The 23269-nt window shown below is 36.8% G+C and overlaps 1 protein-coding gene across 1 annotated transcript in view; it reads left to right on the forward strand.

Annotated features, from left to right (window-relative positions):
* The window catches only part of LOC150101360 (ATP-binding cassette sub-family A member 17-like), a 198198-nt gene extending 192108 nt beyond the window's left edge, over positions 1 to 6090 (forward strand). Inside the window, exon 14 of the mRNA XM_090400780.1 lies at positions 5914 to 6090. Coding sequence (XP_090256906.1) covers positions 5914 to 6090 — 177 coding nt within the window. The remainder of the gene's footprint in view (positions 1 to 5913) is intronic.
* Positions 6091 to 23269: the final 17179 nt, after the last annotated feature.

The following is a 23269-nucleotide window of genomic DNA, read 5'->3' on the forward strand; positions in this document are numbered from 1 at the left end:
CTGTGCCCAGTTATGGGCATCAGGGTTTCTTCGTGATGGGGAGGAAGTGGAGAGGGTCCAGAGACGAGTGACCAAGATGATAGCAGGTCTGTGGAATGAACCTTATGAGAATAGGTTGAAGATTTGTGGGTTGCAGAAATTGGACGATAGGCGAAGGAGGGGTGATATGATTGAGACATTCAAATTACTGAAGGGTTTTTATAAGATTGATCCAGAAGATATTTTTGAAAATATGACTGGTGGTGGGAGGACTAGGGGCCATGCATGGAAGCTGGGCAAGAGCGTGGTTGACAAGGGTGTTAGAGCTAGGTTCTTTACTTGGAGAGTGGTAAATGAGTGGAATAAGCTTCCAGAGTCTGTTGTGGGTGCTACGACCGTGAATGAGTTCAAGGCAAGGTATGATAGATACTGTGTGAATGTTGAATAGTTGTTCTTGACATGATGTTAGGGCCTCCCTCGATGAGTCTCTCGACTCCTTGGAGTTTCCCGGAACAATAATAATAATAATAAAATAATAATAAGAACTTCTATATATATATATATATATATAGACAGATAGACATATCCCTTCTTGTAGTTTTATATATATATATATGTGTGTGTGTGTGTGTGATTATATGCTTCAACTTGGTTGTTGTGATACATTTTTAAAAATAGATTTAATGACTTAAAAACCAAGATTACTTATAAAGATTTAATAAGATTAATACAACTAGTTTCGGCTTATAATAGCCTTCATCAGGTATTCTTAAAGGAAGAGAATAGTAATAAACATTGAAGTATCTAAAAACTTGAAAATACACTTTTAAAAAATCGCCACACATAATTGATACATAAAAAACGTTGTATTTTTTCAAGTTCTAACAGGCGTGCCATTGTTTATTGCAAGCATGCTTGCAGACTCACGTGAACGCCAATATTGAATAACTGCAGCATGGCTCTCTGGGATGTTATAACTCAAATTGTTGTTTAAGTGGACAGGATTCAGAAGGATTTCCCTTGATTCTATAATTTTTCTCTCAAACTCATCATCAGAGCGAAAAATATTTTCTGATCTATCCCAGCAAACGGAATGGCTTTGTTAATCATCATTAGGATTATTTGAAAAAAGAACATGACTGGATAACGCAGTTGCATGTGATCTTTTGTAAGAGATGTCTCTTGTATGCTCTTCTATATGTTGCTCAACAGATTTGTTAGTTTGTCCAAAATGAGGAATATTGCAATCGCACCATAATTTATATACACCTGGATATTTTAGGTTGTGATGAGGAGGCTTTGGATGGCTGATTAGAGAACGGATTTTTGGAAGGGTGGTGAAGAATGTCTTGATGTTATATTTTTTAAGGACTTTTGCTAATTTGTTAGAGACTGTGCTAATGTATGGGATGGAGATGCTGCCTATAAATTTAATAGTTTCTGTGGTGCACTGTCTAGGAGGATCCAGAAGAAATTTCTTAATCGTTTTTTCAGAGTAACCATTTTGTTTAAAGATAAGAGAGAGTTGATTTATTTCTTTTTGTAGTTCATCTTGTTCATTCGAGAGAGAGAGAGAGCGCGTGCTCTATGTCCTAAGGTAGATATAGTTCCAAGTTTTTGTGGTGGAAAATGATGAGAAAGATTATGCAGATATCTATTGGTATGAGTAGGTTTCTGTATATAGAGATTTTTAATCTTCAGAGCAACGTGTAAGCACGACATCCAGGAAAGGCAAGGAGTTATTATTTTCTAGATCTGCAGTAAATTTTATATTAGGATGTTGGATGTTAAGATGATTAAGAAAAGCTATGAGAGATGTGTGTCCATGATTCCAAACAATGAAAATATCATCAACATATCTTTTCCAAACTTTCGGTTTAAATGAGAAGGAAGATATGGCTTTCGTTTCAAAATCTTCAAGGAAGATGTTAGCTAGAACTGGGGACAAAGGATTGCCCATTGCCAGGCCTTGTTTTTGTTTGTAAATGGAGTCCTGATATTTGAAGTAACCAGAATGAATGCAATGTTTTAATAAAGCAAACATTTTTTTGGATAATTTGTCCTTTAGTAATGTAAGTACCTCATCTGTAGGAACGTTAGTAAACAAAGATATAATGTCAAAACTTGCTAGAATGTCATTTTCATTGATGGGAATATCTTTTATATGCAAAACAAAATCTGTGGTGTTTTTGATGAAAGATGAAGATTTATTGGAGAAACACTTGAGGTACTTTGCTAGATATTTTGAAGGTTTATATGTAGGTGAATCAATTCCTTCCACAATTGGGTGAAGAGGGATGTTTTCTTTATGAATTTTGGGAACTCCATAGATGCGTGGGATAAGAGGATGTAGAGAGCGTAAAGAGAGGCGAACATTATGAGGAAGTTCACTCGCAGTCTTTAACAAGTTGTTTGTACAGTTTTGTAATTCTCTTGTAGGATTTCCTGAAGAATTGAATATGTCGAACTATCTCCAAGTAATTGAAGCATTTTGTTGTGGTAATCTTTGGAGTTGAGGATGACTGTGGAATTGCCTTTATCAGCAGGTAAAATAATAATGTTACTGTTCTGTTTTAGATTTTTTAGGGCTTGTCTTTCAGGCAGAGAAATATTATCTGTTGGAGGTTTAGCATTATTTATAATGAAAATCGATTCAATACGAAGAAGTTTCGCCAAATGATTAGGAATGAGTGAACTTGCCTTTTCTATTTTTGTAAGGAGAGATTCTTTAGGGATAAATTTTGATGAGGGAATGAAATTGAGACCTTTGCCGTTTATATCCGTTTCCGCATCCGTTAAAATATGAGAAGATTTGTTCACTACAACTTTTTCAGCATTAATACGGGCTTCACTATGACTAGATCTGTTTTGTATCCTTTGTAGATTATTAAATTTCCGGATAAGAGTATACTTATTATTGTTTTGTATTTGAGTGGCTTGTGCTTCACTGTTAATGATAAAATCATGTAAGTTATCATTATCCATCATTTCTTCAAGTTTTTTTTATTTCTGTTTAATAGCAGCAATATCTGAATGTATTCAAAATGTGAAGAGGCTAAACAAAGTAGGAGTAAAATGGATGAATGAAGAGATTAAATGTGAAATCTGGAAGAAGACTTTGTGAAGGCAAAACAAGATGAATGTTGGTAATGATCAGTTACGTGAAGAGTACATAGAGAAGGCCAGGTGATTCATTTGGTAAAGAAGTGTAAGTGCAGTATGAGAATAAATTAACCAATCAAACTAAGAAAAATTCTAGTGAGTTCTTTTGATATGTGGCAAATAGAGGAATAAATGACTATGAGAGGATGATGCTAGTTGATGACATCGGAAGATTGGTAACCAATGCAGACAATATAGTTGAAATATTTAATGATCATTTTATCAACATATTTCATCATAAGAAGCTGGAGTTGTAGAGGGTATGGTTGGAATAGGGCACTGAAGATTAAAGCAGGAAGTATATGAGGAAGTTAGTAAACTTGATGTTAATAAGGTAATAGGACCTTAGAGTATATTGTTATATCTTTAAAGACTTCTCTATGGAATTAATGGCACCTTTGGTACATCTCTGTTTAACATGAGTCTTGCAATAGGACGAGTTCCAAAGGAATGGAAGGTAGGAAAAATTGCTCTGCTTCACAAAATAGGGGTAGTGGGGATAAGACCTGAGGTTACAAATTATAGACCAATCAATCTGTGTCTGAGGTTGTTAAGGTGTTAGAGAAGTTGGTGATGAATTCTGAATATTGTATTTCTGATGATATCTCTGTTACTGAGACGAAATATTGAAATTGATTAAACCTGAAAAAAAAAAAAAAAAGAAAAAAAAAATCAGCTAACGCCTATGTTGTTCCCGTATAGGGAGTAGGCGGGGCCATTTACCCTATCTAACTTTTGGAGACTGAGTGGGCAGTTCAATCTCCACTGGTAGCCAATCAGAGAGATAGCTGGCCCAAGGCTATCACTAATTCATTGGTACGCAGTGAAGAAGGCAGCAAGCTAGTGCCGCCATCTCATGGTCTCTAACCCTAACACAATATTTTTAATGTCTGAAAATAGTGTGGGTTCTACAGTCGATTTTCTTGAGTTTACGGGACGAAAAACGCGAGTTTCCGGGAGAAAAAATCCGCTAGCCCGTGCCAGAGATCGACTAACTTGGGAACCGGCCGAAAAAAGGCTTAGAAAAATTTCCTTTAGTCGGTGACTAGATTTGAACCACCAAATCCTTTCTTCGTGCAGTCAAGCGCTGTAGAGCGCAAGCGCCACTTCTACTGAGCTACACAGGTTCTGTAGCTCCAAAATTCCAGATTTAATTTACATATTTTCTATTGATTATGGTATGGCCCCGTTTGGTTAAATGTATATTCATCAGGTCTAAAAAGATTAGACTTACTATTCTCCTTCATGGGGAAGAATTCACTAAACAAACAGGCAAGTTAGGAAAATTATCTGTTTTACAAGGTAAGGCTTCGTGCTCGGATTTCCTTTCTCAAAAAATGTGGCGATATGAAAGTTATTCCTACGTTATTCCTAGATATACCCATATTGCCAGATTTAGAGAAACTATTTGGTAGCCTGGAGCTCACACAATTTATATTTGTGCAACCAACTTCGAGCAACAAAAAAAAAAATTAGCATTTAATATTCAGTCGATTTTAGATCTTGAAAGAAGGATTTCAGCTACCCTGGATGACGAATTTCATCAGTTATTTCCAAGTCCATTTGTTATATGCTTCCTCATGAACATATTATTTATTATTAAATTTTTAGATGCAGCGAAATTAATCATCTTTCTCCATTGATATTTGCTTTTTTTTTTCATGAATTATTGAAAACCAATATATCTATAGTTTCCAACAATTTTTTTCCTTTCCAGTTTTTCTTGGGGTTCATCTTTTTATTTATCCTCTTCTGCAGATTCTACAGTGTGCATGTCCATTAGTAAAAGTATTCAAACCATTTTGATTATATTCTTTCATTAAAAGCTTCAAATTCACTCAGAGATTACATACTTTTTTTTCTAATAATGAAACCTGTTCCTTTCATGTTTCCACATAAAGTAGTAAGAAGTTAGCATTCTTCAAATTATGTTCCCCTCTTATCCATTTCATATCTATGTAATTTATGTTTGTTTCTGAAATGCTATGACTCTATACAAACTTCTTGCATTCCACAGTGTTATTCAGAGTCTATTATTCCAGTCTCTTGAAGTTCTTCCAGTAAAGATTACCTGATAAAAGTACTTGTTTAGTCACTAGTAGTAGATCTTGGACTAGATAGAGTTGTCGACCTCATGTTCAACCCCAACTGGAGGATGAGGGTGGCTCTTCATCTAATCTCTCTCTGGCTTGGAAAGCTCTGCTGCTATAAACACTATCACCAGTATAGCTTGGATCATAGGGATACACAAACCACCACGTCAAGGTGGAGACCCTTTACACAGGAATGTTTGGACTAGCATTAAAAAAACAAGACAATGCAGTCATTTTGACTGCTTCTTGTTTATTGCAGGCCTCAAGTGGCATGCAAAAATTTGATGTTAAGCTTTCTGTTTAGTACCTGTATTAAAAGAAAAATAAAATAAAACAAAACAATAATAATTCTACAAGGAGACTGACTGTAATAGTAATTACTTTTAAACTTTTTTTCAATAATATTTTTACTTACTAAGGAACAAGACAATTATAAAAAAGCAATAATTAAAAACGAGTTAGTGTACTTTACTTTCACATCAGATTTTCATAGATCTTGGTAATTTGCACACCATTATTTTATGTACTTTGTCTGTATTAAGTATCAGTCCAATGCATAAACTGTGAAAATACATATACCGTTAAAGCTTACATTATTTTGATACAAATAATAGTTTTCATTGAAATTTTTGTAGATTTACTGATAAAATTTTCCTTATATCTCTCTCTCTTTAAACAGAGAACTGTATGTTATCATATTCCTCATAATCCATTCACATTGGGTCAGCTTTATTCTACAATGGAAAAGGCTAAGAAAGATTTCAACTTTGAGAATTACTTAATTCGAGCATCAACATTTGAACAGACTTTCATGGAGTTCACTGGTATGTACAAAAGAATTCAAGAACCAGATTAAAATACAGAAATCTAGAATAAATCTACTGGTGCTAAAAAGTTGCTCACTGTATAATATAAAGCTTCCCAACTTAGAATTTCACTAAATAATGATATATTCATAAATCTAGTATACCTCTCCTTTGAAATGTTATTATTACCAGAAACCTAGGAGTCATCAACTCCTCAAAGGAGGCCACACAGCACTGGCACCACTGATATTATTATCATCTCTTGGTAACAGACTAATTTTAGTTTCTCATTCATCACTGACTTCTTTCAACAATTGTTTCGTATCCACTCTTATATTATTTATTAGTATTTAAATTGTTTGTACCTAAGAGAACTGCCATCTCTTTTCTTTTCTGTTTTTCAATCACACTCATTAAATTTTTGATTTTAGCACCCATAAAAGTCAATCTTTATATATTCTGGTTTATTTACCTGTTATTGTAGTTGCATAATATCTTTATCCAGCAGCAGATTTACTAGTAAGTTTTGACATAGCTGACAAATGCTCCTGTAGCTGGCATACTGCAATTTTTATCATCTAGGTTTCAATCAGATATTTTAGACCTCTTCAAATTAGTCATATATTCTGAATATTTCAACTGTAATGAAAAGCTTTATTGACAAATTGAAGATATTGCAATGGGCTCACTAATTTTTTTTCCCATCCTTGATAACCTCTATTTAGATCAACTGGAAAAAAAAAAATTTTTTTTTTAATGTTAAATACAAAACCTTCAATATTGCTTCACTATTTTCACTTTTGGAATAAGCCATGTGAATAATTAGAAGTCTTTCAAAAAATCAATAACCTTCATCGTAGAATCAATTGAGATCTTTTCTCAGTGTTCTAAAAAGAGAATTGGATGGCTGGTTATCAACATCTTTTTTTTTTGCAGGCTTTCATTCTCTGTGTGGTATATCTATCACACTTTGGCTCACCATCTCTCAGAAATATGGATATTTCAACTAGAATGAAAAGCTTTATTAACAAATTGAATATCACTATCCTTCAGAAATATGGCATTATTAAATGCCTTATTTCAAGAGCTCATCTTATCTGTTCTTTGTCTACTTCAAAGAGAAATTTCTACTTCCAAAGAAGCAGTCATTTTCAGTGGTTATAACCCCAAAATAATAGACCAGATTATCAACTTCTTGTAGATAAGCTTATATGTTTGTTACATGTAGCTTTTAATTTTTCACAAAATGACAATTTACTACAATAATAATTATAAAAAAAGTTTTATTAATACCTTCCTATATTTTGGCAATGTTACATTGCCATCATCAGGCAATGTAACAAAACAATGATATATGCACAAAGCCACTAACGCTGGACAAATGAGGTGGAATAGGTCAAGCCTAGAGTCCTAAATGGTGGGCTAAATTGGGTTGTCTTGGCCATTGGGCTGATAATCTTAAAATGTACATTTCCCAAATTTGGGGCAGTCTCTTCTTCTTCTTCTTTAGTATTCTGCAATTGAGCAGGTTCTTCTTTTAGTAGCAGAAACTTTCCTTCCACTTTCTTCTGTTCTGAGCCTTCTCTTTCAAGGTTGTGCACCTGTCTCCATTGAGCATGTCATCTAGCATTGTTTTCCTTATTCTTCCTCTGGGTCTTTTTCCATTTATTTTTCCTTTGATGGCATCTCTGATGCCATCGAAGGAAAAATAGATGGAAAAAGACCCAGAGGAAGAGTAAATTCTTAAAGAACCTTTAAGAATATGTCCGATCCAGTTTCCCTGGCATCTTTTTATCCTCCTTAACAGACTTCTTCTACTCTTTTTAAGACCTCTTCATTAGTTATTTTATCTGTCCATCTGATTTTTTCCATCCTTCTCCAAATCCACATCTCAAAGCTTTCCAAAATCTTAATTTCTTCTTTCTTCAATGTCCAAGTTTCAGATACATAGAGGACAACACTCTGCACATAACATTTTATTAGTCTTTTCTTTAGGTTTCTATCCATTTTACTAATGAATAAATTCCATTTTCTATTAAAGGCATATCTTCCCATCGCTATTCTTGCTTTTATGTCACTTTTACATCTTCCATCACTGCTAATAACACTTCCTAGATATTTAAATGTCTTTACTTGATTCAATTTTTCCCCATTTATTCTGATATCCATATTTGCCTCTTTCCTTGCTATTTTCATTACCTTTGTTTTTCTGATGTTAATTTTCATTCCATAATCGATACAGGATTCCAGTAATCTGTTCAATAGATGTTGTAGTCCTGTTTCAGTGTTTGATAGTAATGCCTTGTCATCTGCGTATCTTATTACAAATATCTGTCTACCTTCAGTCTTTATTCCTTCTTCCGAATTCTCCAGTGCTTCTTTTAGCATTGAATATATGTTGAACAAAATTGGTGACAGAAAACAGCTTTGTCTTACTCCTCATCCAATGATACCTGGTTCTGTTGTACCATATATGTCTCTCACCATGGCAGTTTGTCCCATATATAGTGAGATAATTAGCCTTCTGTCTTTCCAATCTATACCAATCTTTTCCATTACTTCCACCATCTTATCCCATTTTACATAGTCAAAAGCTTTCTCAAAATCTATATAACAGATTAACTTCTTTATTCACTTCTAGACTTCTTTCACTTACTATTCTTAACAGTCCAATCGCATCTCTTGTTCCCTACCCTTCCTGAAACCAAACTGATCTTCTCCAAGAAATTCTTCCACTTTAGTTGCAATTCTTCGTGTTAAGATTCTCATAAGTATTTTTGTTGTATGGGGCAGTCTCATGCACTCACATTTGTTGAGGTTTGGAAAGTTTTCAGAGCTGAGGCAAATTCAAGGAATAGTCTTTCACATTTATATTTGCTGCAGTGTAATAGAGTGGCCTTCTTCCAGCATATCCTGTGGTGGGTGTCCAAAGCACGGTCAGCAAGTCCTGAGTGGCTGTATTCGTGGAACTGGATGTAGTCATTGTGTTCAGATATCCTGATATTGTCTGTCCTGCCTGCTTGGATGTAGTAGGACAGTTTGCAACTGCAAGGAGCCTAGTATACTATTGGTTGGTCTAGAGCAGTGTTTCCCAAACTGTGGTCCGCGGACTCCCGGGGGTCTACGAGTAATTCAAAGGGGTTCCGCGCGATAGTTTATTTTCATTAAACTTTATCTTATCATGTTGTTCACACCTGGCCTAATTGATATGTTTCATATTCTTCCAAACATCTCCATTTATAACAGTATTGCATTGTCATAAATGACACATTTAGTGTTGTAAAATTGTAATTTATTATTTCATCTTTATGATATGTAAAATATAAAAAATTTCCATTTTGGATTTTATGGGGTCCGCGGTGAATTAACATTCGCTACAGGGGTCCGCACCATCAAAAAGATTGGGAAACACTGGTCTAGAGGATGTGGCTGGTCTTTGGTGGAGCAGATAAGAGATGTGCCAGTTTCTTATGTGGTCTCTGGTTGTAAGGTAAAGTCATATTTCCTTAGGATTTTTGTTAATTTTTTGGATGTGCTCTGGATATATGGAATGGTGATAGATTTTTGAGTAATCTCTGCTTTGAAGGGGGAGAAGGATGGGTGGATTGTAGCCATTGGCTAAGAAAGTGTTAAAGATATGGTCAAATTCAGTAGTTAGGAATAGTTATCAGAACTGATTAATTTTGCCCTGTTATATAAGGTTTTTATAATCCCATCTTCTTAGGAGAGGAAGGTGACTGCTGGTGAATGTATTTACCTGTATGTGTAGGTTTTCTGTAAACAGAGAATACCAGAGATCCATCAAGCTGGAATGTAATCAGAGTATCTAGAAATGGGAGACTGCTGTTTTCCTTTACCAAGGCAAACTGGATCCTGAGGTGTTGACTGTTTAGGTGTTTTAAGAAATTGTACAGTATATCCAGGCCATGTGGCCAATGGAGAACACATCATCCACATAGCATAGCCAGACAGTAGTTTTATGCAGGCAGAGTTTAAGGCCATTTTTTCAAATGCTCCATAAAGAAGTTGGTCAGGGGTAAAGAGAGTGGAGAACCCATATGGTGTTTTTCCATGGGGAGAGCATCTTTTTTTTTTAATGTTGAGCCCATACACAGGAGGTTGGTTGGTCAATCTATAGTACATTAGTACCATGTATGGGTAGTGAATTGGGAAAGGAGTAATTTGTTTACATTTGATTTGAATGACTTTAAGTTGCATTCCTTGGGAAACACAGCAGGTGGGAGACTGTTCCACAATGCAGCAGTTGCAGGGATGAAGGAAGATGAAAAGAAACTTGTTCTGTTTGTTTCTAGGTGTACTGTGAAGGGATGTTGTGCAGTAGCTGCATGTGTTTCCATGAGCTTAGTACTGGGCAGAGGAATTATTGATGTTATTTCAGATAAGCATTTTCCATGGAAATATTTGTAGAATATACATACTGCAGCATCACTAAAAAAACACATACTAACCACAGTGATACGTTTTAATACATAAATATTTCATTCCAAGTATCTAGGGACATCATCAGTACAGTAATTCAAACAATACTAGGAATAACATACAGTTAGGGTACATGATTACAATGGAATCTCAATATGCGTGCAGTAACGTGTTATAGAAGTAAATTAAACATATAACTGAACACACAATAAAAATAAAATAAAATAAAATTATAAAGATTATTTTACACAATTTTGTATGACAATTTCCCATACTTTATAAATAGGGGAAAAAAAAAAAAAAAAAAAAACACATACTGCAGAGACCATACGTCTGTGTGAAAGTGGAGGGGGGGGGGTTGGTAAGGGATGAATCATTGATGAATCTAATTGCTCTCCTCTGTATTGAGTCGAGTTTTTTTGGGCCTCGTCCCATATGTGGGAGCAGTATTCAATAGCTGGGCGGATTTGTAATTTGTATAATGTTAATAGCTGTTTGGGGGTGAAGTAATGTCTTGAGCGAAAGAGAAATCCTAGTTTTTTTGAGGCTGAGGAGCAATAGTTGTGATATGTTTATGCCAGGAGAGGTTTGATGTGAGGGTGATTCCAAGAAGCGAGATCTCAAAAACTGTCTGGAAATTTGGGTATTGTCAAAAAGGAGACTGGGAAAAAAGGTTCTTTTTTATGGGAAATAGCACAGAAGAACTGAGTTTTATTGACATTGAAATTTATGAGGTTATCCGAACCCCATTGTATGATGGTTTGGAGATTGGAGTTGAGGGTGGTGTTGGTTGAGGTGAGTTGTGTAAGGTAAAGCTTATCAAATGCAAGCGAGGAGTGTAGTGTGCTGTCGTCTACAAAACTGTGTATTGGGTTGGAGGTCAATTGCAGTAGGTCATTGATATATAGCAGGAAGAGGGTTGGTGAGATGACAGAACCTTGTGGGACCACAGCATTAATTGAATGGTGAGACGATAGGAAGCCGTTCACCATCACATACAGTGAGTGTCCAGACAAAAAACTGGCAATCCAATTACAGTGGTCCTGGGTCAGACCGAATGATGGTAGTTTGCCTAGTAGGCCTTTGTGCCAGACCTTTGTGCCAGTCAAAGGCTTTGGAGATATCTAGTGCAACCACTTGAGATTCACCAAACCTCTCCATAGCATTTGCCCAGAGATGGGTGACGTATGTAAGTAGATCTCCTGTTGAGCAGCAGTGGCAGAATCTATACTGGCGGTCATTTATTTGGTGTCTTCAAGATAGTATAGGAGTTGGGAATTGATGATTTTTTCCGTTACTTTTGAGAGTACTGAGGTAAATGAGATAGGGCGGTAATTGGATGGCAGTGACTTGTCACCCTTCTTGGGAATGGGCTGAATATAGGCCAATTTTCAGTTTGTGGGATAGATTCTAGTGGAGTAAGAGAGTATATATAGGTGACCTAGGATAGGGGTCAGTTCTGGAGCACAAACTTTCAGAACAATTGGGGGAATGCCATCAGGGGCCAGGCGACTTTTTTGTGTCTAATTTGGACAGTATTTTTCTGATCTCATCCTGGCAAAAGGATATAGGGGGCATTGTATGTTGGGTGACTGGAATATTTGGGGGACATTTACCATTGTCAGTTATGCATGCATTGGAAGTATAATAAATTTAGTTTACTCCTTTATCCATTGTGAGCAAACAAAGTTTGCACCTGAAAATATCTTTGGGACTGAGGAAAGGTAGTGCAACACCAGGCAACTCGGAGCAAAAGTGAACCAAGCTATCGTAACTCCTATCTCAGTATCTCCCATAATGCAAAACACATCTCCTTGCAGATATGTATAATGTTATGCATTAAGGGAAGGGCCACTACCCAGACAGGTTTCAACCTTTATTGAGGTCTCATCATTGGGAGCCAGGCCCAGAGGTGGAGATACCAAGGCAAAGCAATAGATAGGTCATCTCTACCTATAGGAGTTGCTAAACAGTGTGCCACCTTTTTAATAAATTACTCTGGATTTAGAGAATGATGTTGAAAGTTTATTTTGCACTTGGTTAGACTATAATAAATTTAGTTTAATCCTTTATCCAAGTGTGAGCAAATCCTTTATCCAAGCGTAAGTAATAAAAGTAATGCAACACCAGGCAACTCGGAGCAAAGGTCGACCATGCTATCATCACTCCAATCTCAGTATCTCCCATAATGCAAAACACATTCCTTGCGGATATATATAATATTATGCATTAAGGGAAGGTACTGAGATAGGATCGATGATAGCTTGGTCCACCTTTGCTCCGAGTTGCCTGCTGTTGCACTACCTTTCCTCAGTCCTGAAGATATTTTCAGGTGCAAACTTTGTTTGCTCACACTGGGATAAAGGATTAAACTAAATTTATTATAGTCTAACCAAGTGCAAAATAAACTTTCAACATACATTGGAAGCAAAGTATGAAGCCAGAAGATTGGCTTTTTCTGTGGGTGATGATGCAGTAGAGCCATCTGGGTATGATAGGGGTGGAAATAGTGTTGGACAGAAGTTACAGCCAATTGCTTTGGTGAGAGACCAAAAAGGCTCGGCTGCCATTTGGACAGGCTGCTAGTTTCCTGCTTTTTGCTCTTTCGAACTCTGTTTTGGAAGCATTGATTGTTTTTTTGCATCTATTACGGACTTCGGTGTAAGCTTTGAAGGAGGATGAGGTTCTTGATTTCAGCCAGTTGTGGTATGTCTGGTGTTTCATCTCTACAGCCTTGGCACATCTTTTGGAGAACCAGGGTTTCATTAGGGAATGGCAGTTCAGAGTGCTGTGTGGAATGTATGTATTCATGCTGGTGAGGATTACTTTGGTAATGAGCTCGGTGCATATGTTTGGGTTGGAAGGGCAGAAGCAATAGTCCAACCATGGGAATGTGGTATAGAAGTTGCAGAGGCTGTCCCACTTTGCACTGTTATAGTGTCAAACTACTCCTGTATGGGAGTGTTTGTGTAAACATTGTTGCATGGGGGAGGAGATGAGCCCTAGGTTGTGGTCAGAATTGCCCGGGGGGGGGGCTCACTACTTTCACTGTGTATTTGTAGGGGTCATTGGTGAGGAAAAGATCTAGGGTGTTTGGGGAGTGGTTTGGGTTATCTGGTATTCTGGTTGGCATCTGGACAAGTTGTGACAAGGCTGTTAGTGATGGCAAATGTTTCAGCATCTCTGCCTGCAAGATCTGTACAACTTGTGGAGGAGGAAAGCCAGCTAGTGGACATTAAAATCACCTAAGGAGGATGATTTCGCTGTTGAGAAAGTGGGATTGGAGATAGTCGATTTTTAGGGAGAGGAAATTAAAGAGCTCAGGGTGGTTGGTTGCGGGAGTGATAGAGACAGCAGATGAATTGGACTGAGTGGGGAAGGAATATTTTCAACCAAAGAAGGTCAAAGTTGGGTGATTCTAGGTTGGATGCTCTCTGGCAAGGTATGTCTGGATGGTATGAGTGAATGTATGTGCAGACCACCCTTAGGAAGAAAGTTGTTAAAGAGTGAGTAGTTTGGAAGGTTGAGATAAGTGGTGCTGGGGGGGGGGGGGGGAGTGAGATTTGAGTTTCTGCCAGGAAGAGAAGGTGGGGTTTGGTAAACTGTAGGTGGTAGTGGACATTATTCATGTTGGAGTTTAGGCCACAGATGTTGGTGAAGTGGATGTGTAGAGTTTTTTGAGTCATATGTTGGACCGCATGGGTCTTGCACATTTCCTATGCGGTGCCTGCATGCTGGTCTCCATGGTAGTTGCTAGTGGCATCACTTGGTTTTTTTCACCACTTTATTTTGTCTGTAGTTGATGGTCCAACTGTTGTCACCGTTTTGATGTTTTTCTTCAAGTTGTCTTCGAAACTGGCGTCTTTGTTCCCTTTGTGCAAATGATAAGCCTGGTTGTGGATGTATGCGCGATTTGGGTCAGGTGTCTTTGAACTTACTGTTGATCGCTGTTATTATTTTTGATGTGCTTGCGTGTCGCAAGTAATAAACAATGAGCATAGTAATAAACCTATCTTCCCTGAAACCTGAAGCAGTTAGCTCAGTTGCATGTGGCCCTAACTTCACCATAGCAGATAAAAAAAAAATCTGCACAGGAAATAATGATATAAGTAGAAAAAGGTATCTGCAGCCTTCCCAACCATATTGCCAACATCAGACTGGATGTAGTCAGTATTCTCACCCAAGCTAAACCATCAAAAAGCAACCTATCAAAAAAAAAAAAAAAAAAAATCGAAGCTCTACAAGAAATTAAAAAAGCAACAGTAAAATAATAATTACCAAAGCAGATAAGGGAAATGCCACTGTAGTTTTAAATCAATCAGATTACGCAGGCAAGCTTGCCTCCTTACTTCTAGATTGTTCTATTCACCTCCTTATAGACTATGATCCCACCAGCACACAAATCAGAACACTCCATAGGTTCCTTAAAAAGGTTGCTTGTTGGAAGTTACAGACTAAAACCTTATGACTCTAGATGCCCCCCCCCCCCCACACACAGATATATGGTCTACCAAAAAGTCATAAACAAAATGTGCCATTACGTCCCATTGTGGATGCTAATTGATTCACCCACATACAAATTAGCCAAACATTTAGCCAGAGTGCTCACATAGTATGCTGGCAACACACCATCACACAAAAAAAACTCAGTCCACTTTAAAGCCAGTATAGAAAACTCCTCCAACACAATGAATTGTGTTGGGATGTGAGCATTGTGTTCAGTGCGACCTGGCCACACTGAACACAATGGTCAGTTTTGATGTCTCCTCTTTATTTACCAGTGTCCCACTCAGAGATACTTTAGACCTCATCCAAGCCATATTTCCTCCCAATATCTCTATCTCAGTTCACCATGAACTCAGGCTTTGTTTGGCAAGGAAAATTATACACATAGAGGGGACAGTCATGGGTTCTCCACTCTCTTCATGCCTGGCCAACTTCTTTATAGATACCTTTGAAACAAAAGCCTTAAACTTTGTTCCACATAAATCAACTATGCTATGTGGATGATGTGTTGTCCATTTGGCCACATGGCCTGGATACACTCCACAATTTCTTAACACACCTAAACAATCAACACTCCAGGATCCAGTTTACCTTGGAAAAGGAAAAAAACAACAATCTCCTATTTCCTAGATACAATGATTACATGCCAGCCTGATGGACCCCTGGCATTCTCCGTTTACAGAAAACCTACATATACAGGTAGATACATTCACCAGCAGCCCCCCCCCCCCGCATGCCAACAATATGGAATTATGAAAACCCTATGTAACAGGACAAAATTGATCAGTTCTGATAACAGTACCCTAACTACTGAACTTGAACATATCCTTAACACTTTCTTAGCCAATGGCTACAACACCCCCAAAACAATAAAACCATGTAACTGCAACTGCCTCTTCTTTCAATGCAGAGATTACTCAAAATCTATTACCATTCCTTATATCTGGGGCACATCTGCAAAATTAACAAAAATTCTGAGGAAATATGACCTTACAAACAGTTACAGACCACATAAGAAATTGGCATCTCTTATCTGCTCCACCAAAGACCAGCCACATCCCCTAGACCTACCAGGAGTATACCAAGTCCCTTGCAGTTAAAAACTGTCCTACTGTGGCCAAACAGGCAGAACAGCCAATATTTAATTATTACTGACACCTCCAGGGAGTCCAAAGACTAATCGAGGGAGGGCACCTGCTCTACAGCTTTAACATGTCACTGACATGTTATTAACTGTCTCTAAGAGTCTTCACCACTCAATCCACCAACTACATCAACACCATCTAATGCTCACACCCCCTACTAGTATTTTTCACAGACAATCACAAACATCCATGCTCATGGTGGGATTCAAACCCGCAGCCCTTTGGCTGGAGAGCAGATACGCTAACCACTTGGCCAACCAGGCTGGCGTATCTGGATATCCAAACACGACTACATCCCATTTCACTGATACAAACACTCAGGCTGACCATGCTTTCATACAAGTATGAAACACTTTTCCTCGAATCTGCCTCAGCTCTGAAAAACTTTCCAAAACCTCAACAAATTTGGGTGCATGAGACTGCCCCAAATTTGAGAAGCATACATTTTAAGATTTTCAGCCCAATGGCCAAGCTAACTGTATATTTAGCCCAATAGGGGGATACCATTCAGGACTCTAGCCCCAACTTCTGTTACCTTTCTTTAGCCAGTGTTAGTGCCTGCATGTACATATTGTTGTGTTGTATAATCCCTGATGATTGCAATCATAACATTGCTGAAATATAGGAAGGTATTAATTATAGTTTTTTTAATTAATATTCTAGTATACATTGTCATTTATTTACTGAAAAATTAAAAGCCAGATTATCAACTGGTTTGTCTCATGATTTCAAAAGTTAATTCAATTTCAATATCCTCATTAGTTTTAGCACTGACATGTTTCTGTTCGTTGGAGCAAGTCCCTTTGTTCTCAACTTTACTATTCAGTCTAACATTCTTCTTTTGTGCCATTTTTAGTACTTCTTTAGTATTGCAATATATCATAAAATAAGAAAATATGAAAATCAGCAATAATATAATTTAAGAACTACTTTATTCTAAGAAAAAAAGATAATAAGACAAATAAAAATTGTCTGTTTCACAGGAGTGCTAAATAATGCATACTTTCACAACATAACCTTGAACCTACTGCTAGTTATTTAGAAAACTTATGGTAGTATTAAATATTTTCATATTAAAATGCTATTACAAATTTTGCGCAGTTATAGAGTACCTTTAATAATACTCATGCAAAATTTTTTCAGATATTACCCACTGCCAAGTAGGGAAAAAACTGAGCAACTCATTCCAAATGGGGGAAAGAGGAGAATTATAAAATACCTTCTAGTGAGGCTTAATAATTAAGCTTCATTATTGAGGTGAAGTCAGAAAAATTAACATTTTTGAAGTTTCTGTGCATTAGATATGACATTTCGATTTGGCGCTAAATAAGAGATTTAGTTGCGTAGAAAGCTAAGCCCAATTCTAAATTTTAAATGTTTCGCTTCTATAATGGCAGATGAGGTAACTTTAGCAATTGTACAATGATGGGTATCCTGTTTAAAGGAGTAAAGATGACTTAGGTCACGTTGGTTCAAGACCCTTACCCCCTTGCATCCATTAAAGTCGGGTTTATAAACTGCGCACTATTTCTTCTGCACAACCTACACACTCGCTCGCAATCACAGCTCTCTTCCTCAACTTGTGTCTATCATATCATGTCAGCAGACTCTCATTCTTTTTGATTTCTTCCAGGAACCCTTTTGTATTTTCTTTCATACCATTCTTTAACTTTTCAAGTCAGTTAGTGCCTGCCTAAAGTCAACTCTTTACTGTGTCTTTTCATCCCTAATAGCCTTGATGTAATTTTTTCACTAGAGAATCAAGCTGACTTAATCCTGCTTTCTTAAGTACTCCTTTTTCCATAATTCTTCTACTTGCTGCTTGTGTTGGGGTCATTTCTCTTGAGTAATTAAGCTTCATTATATGTGAAGTCAGGAAAAGTAATCATTTTTGAAGTTTCTTTGCATTAGATGTAACATTTCGATTTGGTGCTAAATAACACATTTAGTTGTGTAGAAAGCTAAACTCAATTCTAAATTTTATTAAATATTACTTCTCACCACCTTAATTTCATCTACCCTGATAACTTATATTCAGCCCTCCCATCTAATTGTTGTTTCCCTTCCTGAACCTTACCTGTGTTATGGTAATGTTATGAGTTATTGTATCTTAATTGGGAATGAAATGAGCATTTGGAAGCAAAGTTAATGAATTTCTTTGGGTTTCTGAGTTATCTTAAGTAGTACATAATATAGCAGAGGGAGATAAGTGGATTAAGTCTCAAATTTGATTACATAATTATAAATAGCAAGCTAAGAAAGTAACTTATTTAGCAAAAAAAAGTACAGTATCAGCAGCAACTAGCCAATCAGACCAAGAAAAATCTCAAGGAGTTGTTTTGATAGAAGAAACAAAACAGAAGGGTGGTGATTATGGAAGAAAGATATTAGTTTATGGAAACTGCAGATAACTGCTGTAGAAAACATCATTTGATGGAAGTTACTATAGGGTGCTTACTTAGGTGATAGCCAGCCATAATGGGCATCTCTTATGGCTTGCTATCATGCAATCAAACATACTTCCAAAACAAGTAGGATTAGATCAAATAGGAGATGCCAGACCATAATGGCTAAGAAAATTCCTTAAAATCATAGCTCCACACACCTTTATCTAATTTCTGCATATGACAGTCTGGAGACAAGGACTCCTGTTAAATCTTACCTGAACCTGGTCTCATGCACTTGCTAAAAACAACATGCTCAGTAACAGATGGTTCTATGTTTTCCTAGGACATAGCCAGAAAAGCAGATTCCCTTCCCCATTATCGGAATTATGGTTTTGCAAATGACTTGGTCCTTACACTCCTATTATTCAACCTACATACATATAAGCTTGCAAAGACTATCACAAGAAAGTTCATATATGCTGATAACATATTCCTTTGTCTGGAGAAATTAAATTGTAGCTATACAATAATTTCACTTCTCCACATAATGATAATACATATGACTTAGGAAAGTTAGATCTCTGCTAGAAAATGGTATCATGTCTAAACCTAGTAAAAATGGAAATTTCTTCTTTTTATACTTAACATCAGCTAAGCCAACTACCAGCCTGAAATGAGACTTCTAGGATTTAAAATGAGAGAATTAGCAATAACAGCTTATCTAAATATTGAAGAATAATGTTGAATAGTCACGAGGACATCATGAGCTGATGTCAATACATTAAACAACAGCTCTGTTACTGGATTATACTCCAGCAGAATATTGCTAAAGTAGAGTGATTCAAATTATGGGAACATCCAACCATCTGCTCTGACTTCTAACATTCAGTAATGTCTTCTTAGATGTAAGGAGAGATAAAATGCCCTACTCAGACTGTGTAGCAAAATATAAAAACGTGCAAGATTTTATACATGTAGATACCTTAAGAAATAACTCAACTCAGACTAAAATCAAATCGTCCAGCTTGGAAAACTGTAGCCAACCTTTTTTTTTTTGAGAAGCAAGATGTCTGGATACAAGAATGGCCTAGCTATTCCAGTAACCATCAATGACCCTACCATCAACCAGTTAGCTTTATTTCTTTCTTTTAAGGTTGCATTGTGGTCAGCATTCATAGAGAAGAATTTATGGAGACACAATGCATGTGTTAGAATGATTACTTTACTTACCATTAAGCAAGTGACCTTAAAAGAATTGTCATAATCCATGGAGATTTGATCCTCAAGCAATGCAGCCACTATGGTAAGATGAAAATTCGTGTTTCTATTAATTAATCGGCTAGCCTTTCTAAAACGATGTAGAGACAACAACTTGATACAGAACTGCATTAAAATAAAAAAGAAGTTAACTTCAGCTAAAGCATTCCATATTTATGCCCATTTGAAAAAAGCTTTGTTGAGAGAACAGATTCATGAGGCCTGCAAAAATTTAGTAGTCAGTCAAGCCAGCATTTTATAACAAAAATCAGAGCTATCAAGCCACTTAAATCCCAGTATTTGGTATATGTTAGAGAGGATTACAGACAAATTGGCAAAGCACATGTTATTTAAAAACAAAGAAAAATTAATAGCGAAGTTTCAAGCACTAAAACAACAAGAAAGCAACAGACAATCTGGATGCCATATCCAGAGGAACAGCCAATTACAAACCAACGATACAAGGAGCAGCCAATTACCTACGAGGAAAGTTAGGAGCAGCCAACTACCAACCAGGAAAGTTAGGAGCAGCCAACTACCAACAGACCACGGTCATGTGATCAACAAATCCAGCTACAACCTTAATGCTGAAGAAAGACCTGAACTATGCCATTGTGCCAAGGTCAGTTAACAAATTAATTTTATCACATTTGAAAGAGGTCTAAAATCCCTCCCCTCCAATTTGGCTGACAAAATACAAATGGAAACATCTTACATATTAAACTCTAATAAACAACTAAGTTGCAACCTAACCAGAAGAGAAAAATTGCCCCTTAAATCCCTAAAAAAATAATCCAGACATCATGATTACAAAAGCAGATAAAGGTAATGCTACTGTCATCCTTGATCGGATAGCATACCTGGAAAAAATGAACCTATTGGTATCTGACCACAGCACATACCAAATGGTGAATTACAACCCTACAAACCGCATCAAAAAGAAAACAACCAAAAAAACTTATACTGCATTATGCTTGCACTCCCAGAATTTAGCCTGCCAAAAATATACAAAACAACCATGCCACTATGACCGATAGTTAAAGGAATCGACAACCATAATTATCACTTAGCCAAGAATTTAGCAGCCATACTCAAGGAGTTGGTAGGTCATTTCTCCTTCTACATAAAGAAAAAAAAATACACAACACCTCATAAACAAGATTAGAAGCATCACACTCAACGACAAAGATTTATTAGTCAGCTTTGACATAAATGCCCTTTTCACTAATGTCCCGATCAATGATACTATTCTTCTCTTGCAAAACATATTTCCACCCGATATCTCAGCCCTCTTTTCCCACATACTCCGCTCTGGGTATTTTGTGTGGCAAAATAATTTTTATCTACAAAAAAGAAGGTACAGCCATGGGCTCACTACTTTTCCTCCCAATAGCTAACCTTTACATGGAAGACTTCGAGCAACAAGCTCTAGATTCAGCCAGCCTAAAACCCAATGTCTAGCTCAGATATGTTGATGATATTTTCGCCATTTGGCCCCATGGCTGCGAAGCATTAAATACATTCTTATGCCACCTGAACAAACAACACAAGCGTATGCAATTCACCATCGAAATCAAAAACAACTCTCTTCCTTTTCTAGATAAGCACTCATCACATGTCTTCCCTCAGGCTGCCTCTCCTTCACTGTCTATCGCAGACCTACACATACAGGCCAATGCGTACATAAAAATTCACACCACCATCCAACACAAAAACTAGGAGTCAATCAGCACCCTGAAGACAGAGCCCTAATAATATGCTCTAATGAACAAGCTCTGAACTAAAAATTCAAAATCATTAACCAAACATCTGTAAAAAAATGGCTGCAATAAAATAAAAAACAACGTCAAGACAACCTTCAAACTCTGGCAAAATTGAGAAATTTACTTAGCTCCTCCAAATATCCTCTTCTGTACCTTGCCTACCCAGCGGTTTACAAAATGCAATGTACCTGTAACCTACCTTATGTAGGGGAAACAGTATGCATCATCCCAATCAGAAAAGATGAACATAAATGTCACATTAAATAACTCCACTATGGTAAAACAGGCCTATCAGACCACGAACTCCAAACATGCCACAGAATTGACTGGAAAGACACTTAAGTCCCTACAGCACACCAATACCTGGTTTGAAAGAAAATTCAAAGAAGCTTGTGAAATGCTGAAACATCATCCAAATCTGAACAGAAATGATGGATTAATTATTCTAAGAATGTGGAGAATCCATCTTAAACTCATATAGCAACCAGAACACCACCAGACAGAAGAAAATCTCAATACGAAAGGACTGTAGAAATTGTTTAATATAGTTCTGCTTTTGTTTTTGTCCCTTACCAGAGGTCAGGCTAGGATAAATGATTAACAAACATTTAGATTCATTTTACTCTTGTATAGGGCAGCGGCATGTAACTTGTACATAAGTATGTTTCCTGATGATGACCTCAATACAGAGGTCGAAATGTTGATTGTTACTTGCTTAATGTTAAGTAATTATTCTAACACATGTTCTGTGTCTCTGTAAATTGTTCACTATGAACGACAGCTAGCTTTATGAATATCCAACACGTTTATGAACTATATAATCGAATCAATACAGCAGGACATGGAGGATACGAACATTTTCTCCACATACGATGATGAAAAATATAAAAAATACACAAGATCCTATACATGTTGATAGCTCAAGACAAACTCTACTTAGTCTAAAATTAAAACATCCAACTTGGATAAATTGCACCCAATTTGAAGTTACACTGTTTCCTCCAAGAATGGCATAGCACACACCCTCTCTAATGCAGAGGCAGCCATCACTAACCCTCACCATTATAATCGAATCAATACAGCAGGACATGGAGGATACGAACATTTTCTCCACATACGATGATGAAAAATATAAAAAATACACAAGATCCTATACATGTTGATAGCTCAAGACAAACTCTACTTAGTCTAAAATTAAAACATCCAACTTGGATAAATTGCACCCAATTTGAAGTTACACTGTTTCCTCCAAGAATGGCATAGCACACACCCTCTCTAATGCAGAGGCAGCCATCACTAACCCTCACCATTATAATCGAATCAATACAGCAGGACATGGAGGATACGAACATTTTCTCCACATACGATGATGAAAAATATAAAAAATACACAAGATCCTATACATGTTGATAGCTCAAGACAAACTCTACTTGGTCTAAAATTAAAACATCCAACTTGGATAAATTGCACCCAATTTGAAGTTACACTGTTGCCTCCAAGAATGGCATAGCACACCCTCTCTAATGCAGAGGCAGCCATCACTAACCCTCACCATTAGTTTAATGGTGAGGATTTTAAGATCCCCAAGGCACAAATTATATATTGCACTCAACTGAATTAGAAGGGAGACAGTGATATGGCCATTTTTATAGATCAGAGTACATATGTTCAAACTGACTGTAGTACAAGAGGTAGAACCACAAGACATGATGTCACTGAATGTCCTCTGCC

The sequence above is a fragment of the Typopeltis vanoorti genome, chromosome 11, assembly GCF_054136105.1.
Source record: "Typopeltis vanoorti isolate ZY-2024b chromosome 11, IOZ_Tvanoo_1.0, whole genome shotgun sequence".
In the NCBI taxonomy this organism is placed as follows: domain Eukaryota; kingdom Metazoa; phylum Arthropoda; class Arachnida; order Uropygi; family Thelyphonidae; genus Typopeltis; species Typopeltis vanoorti.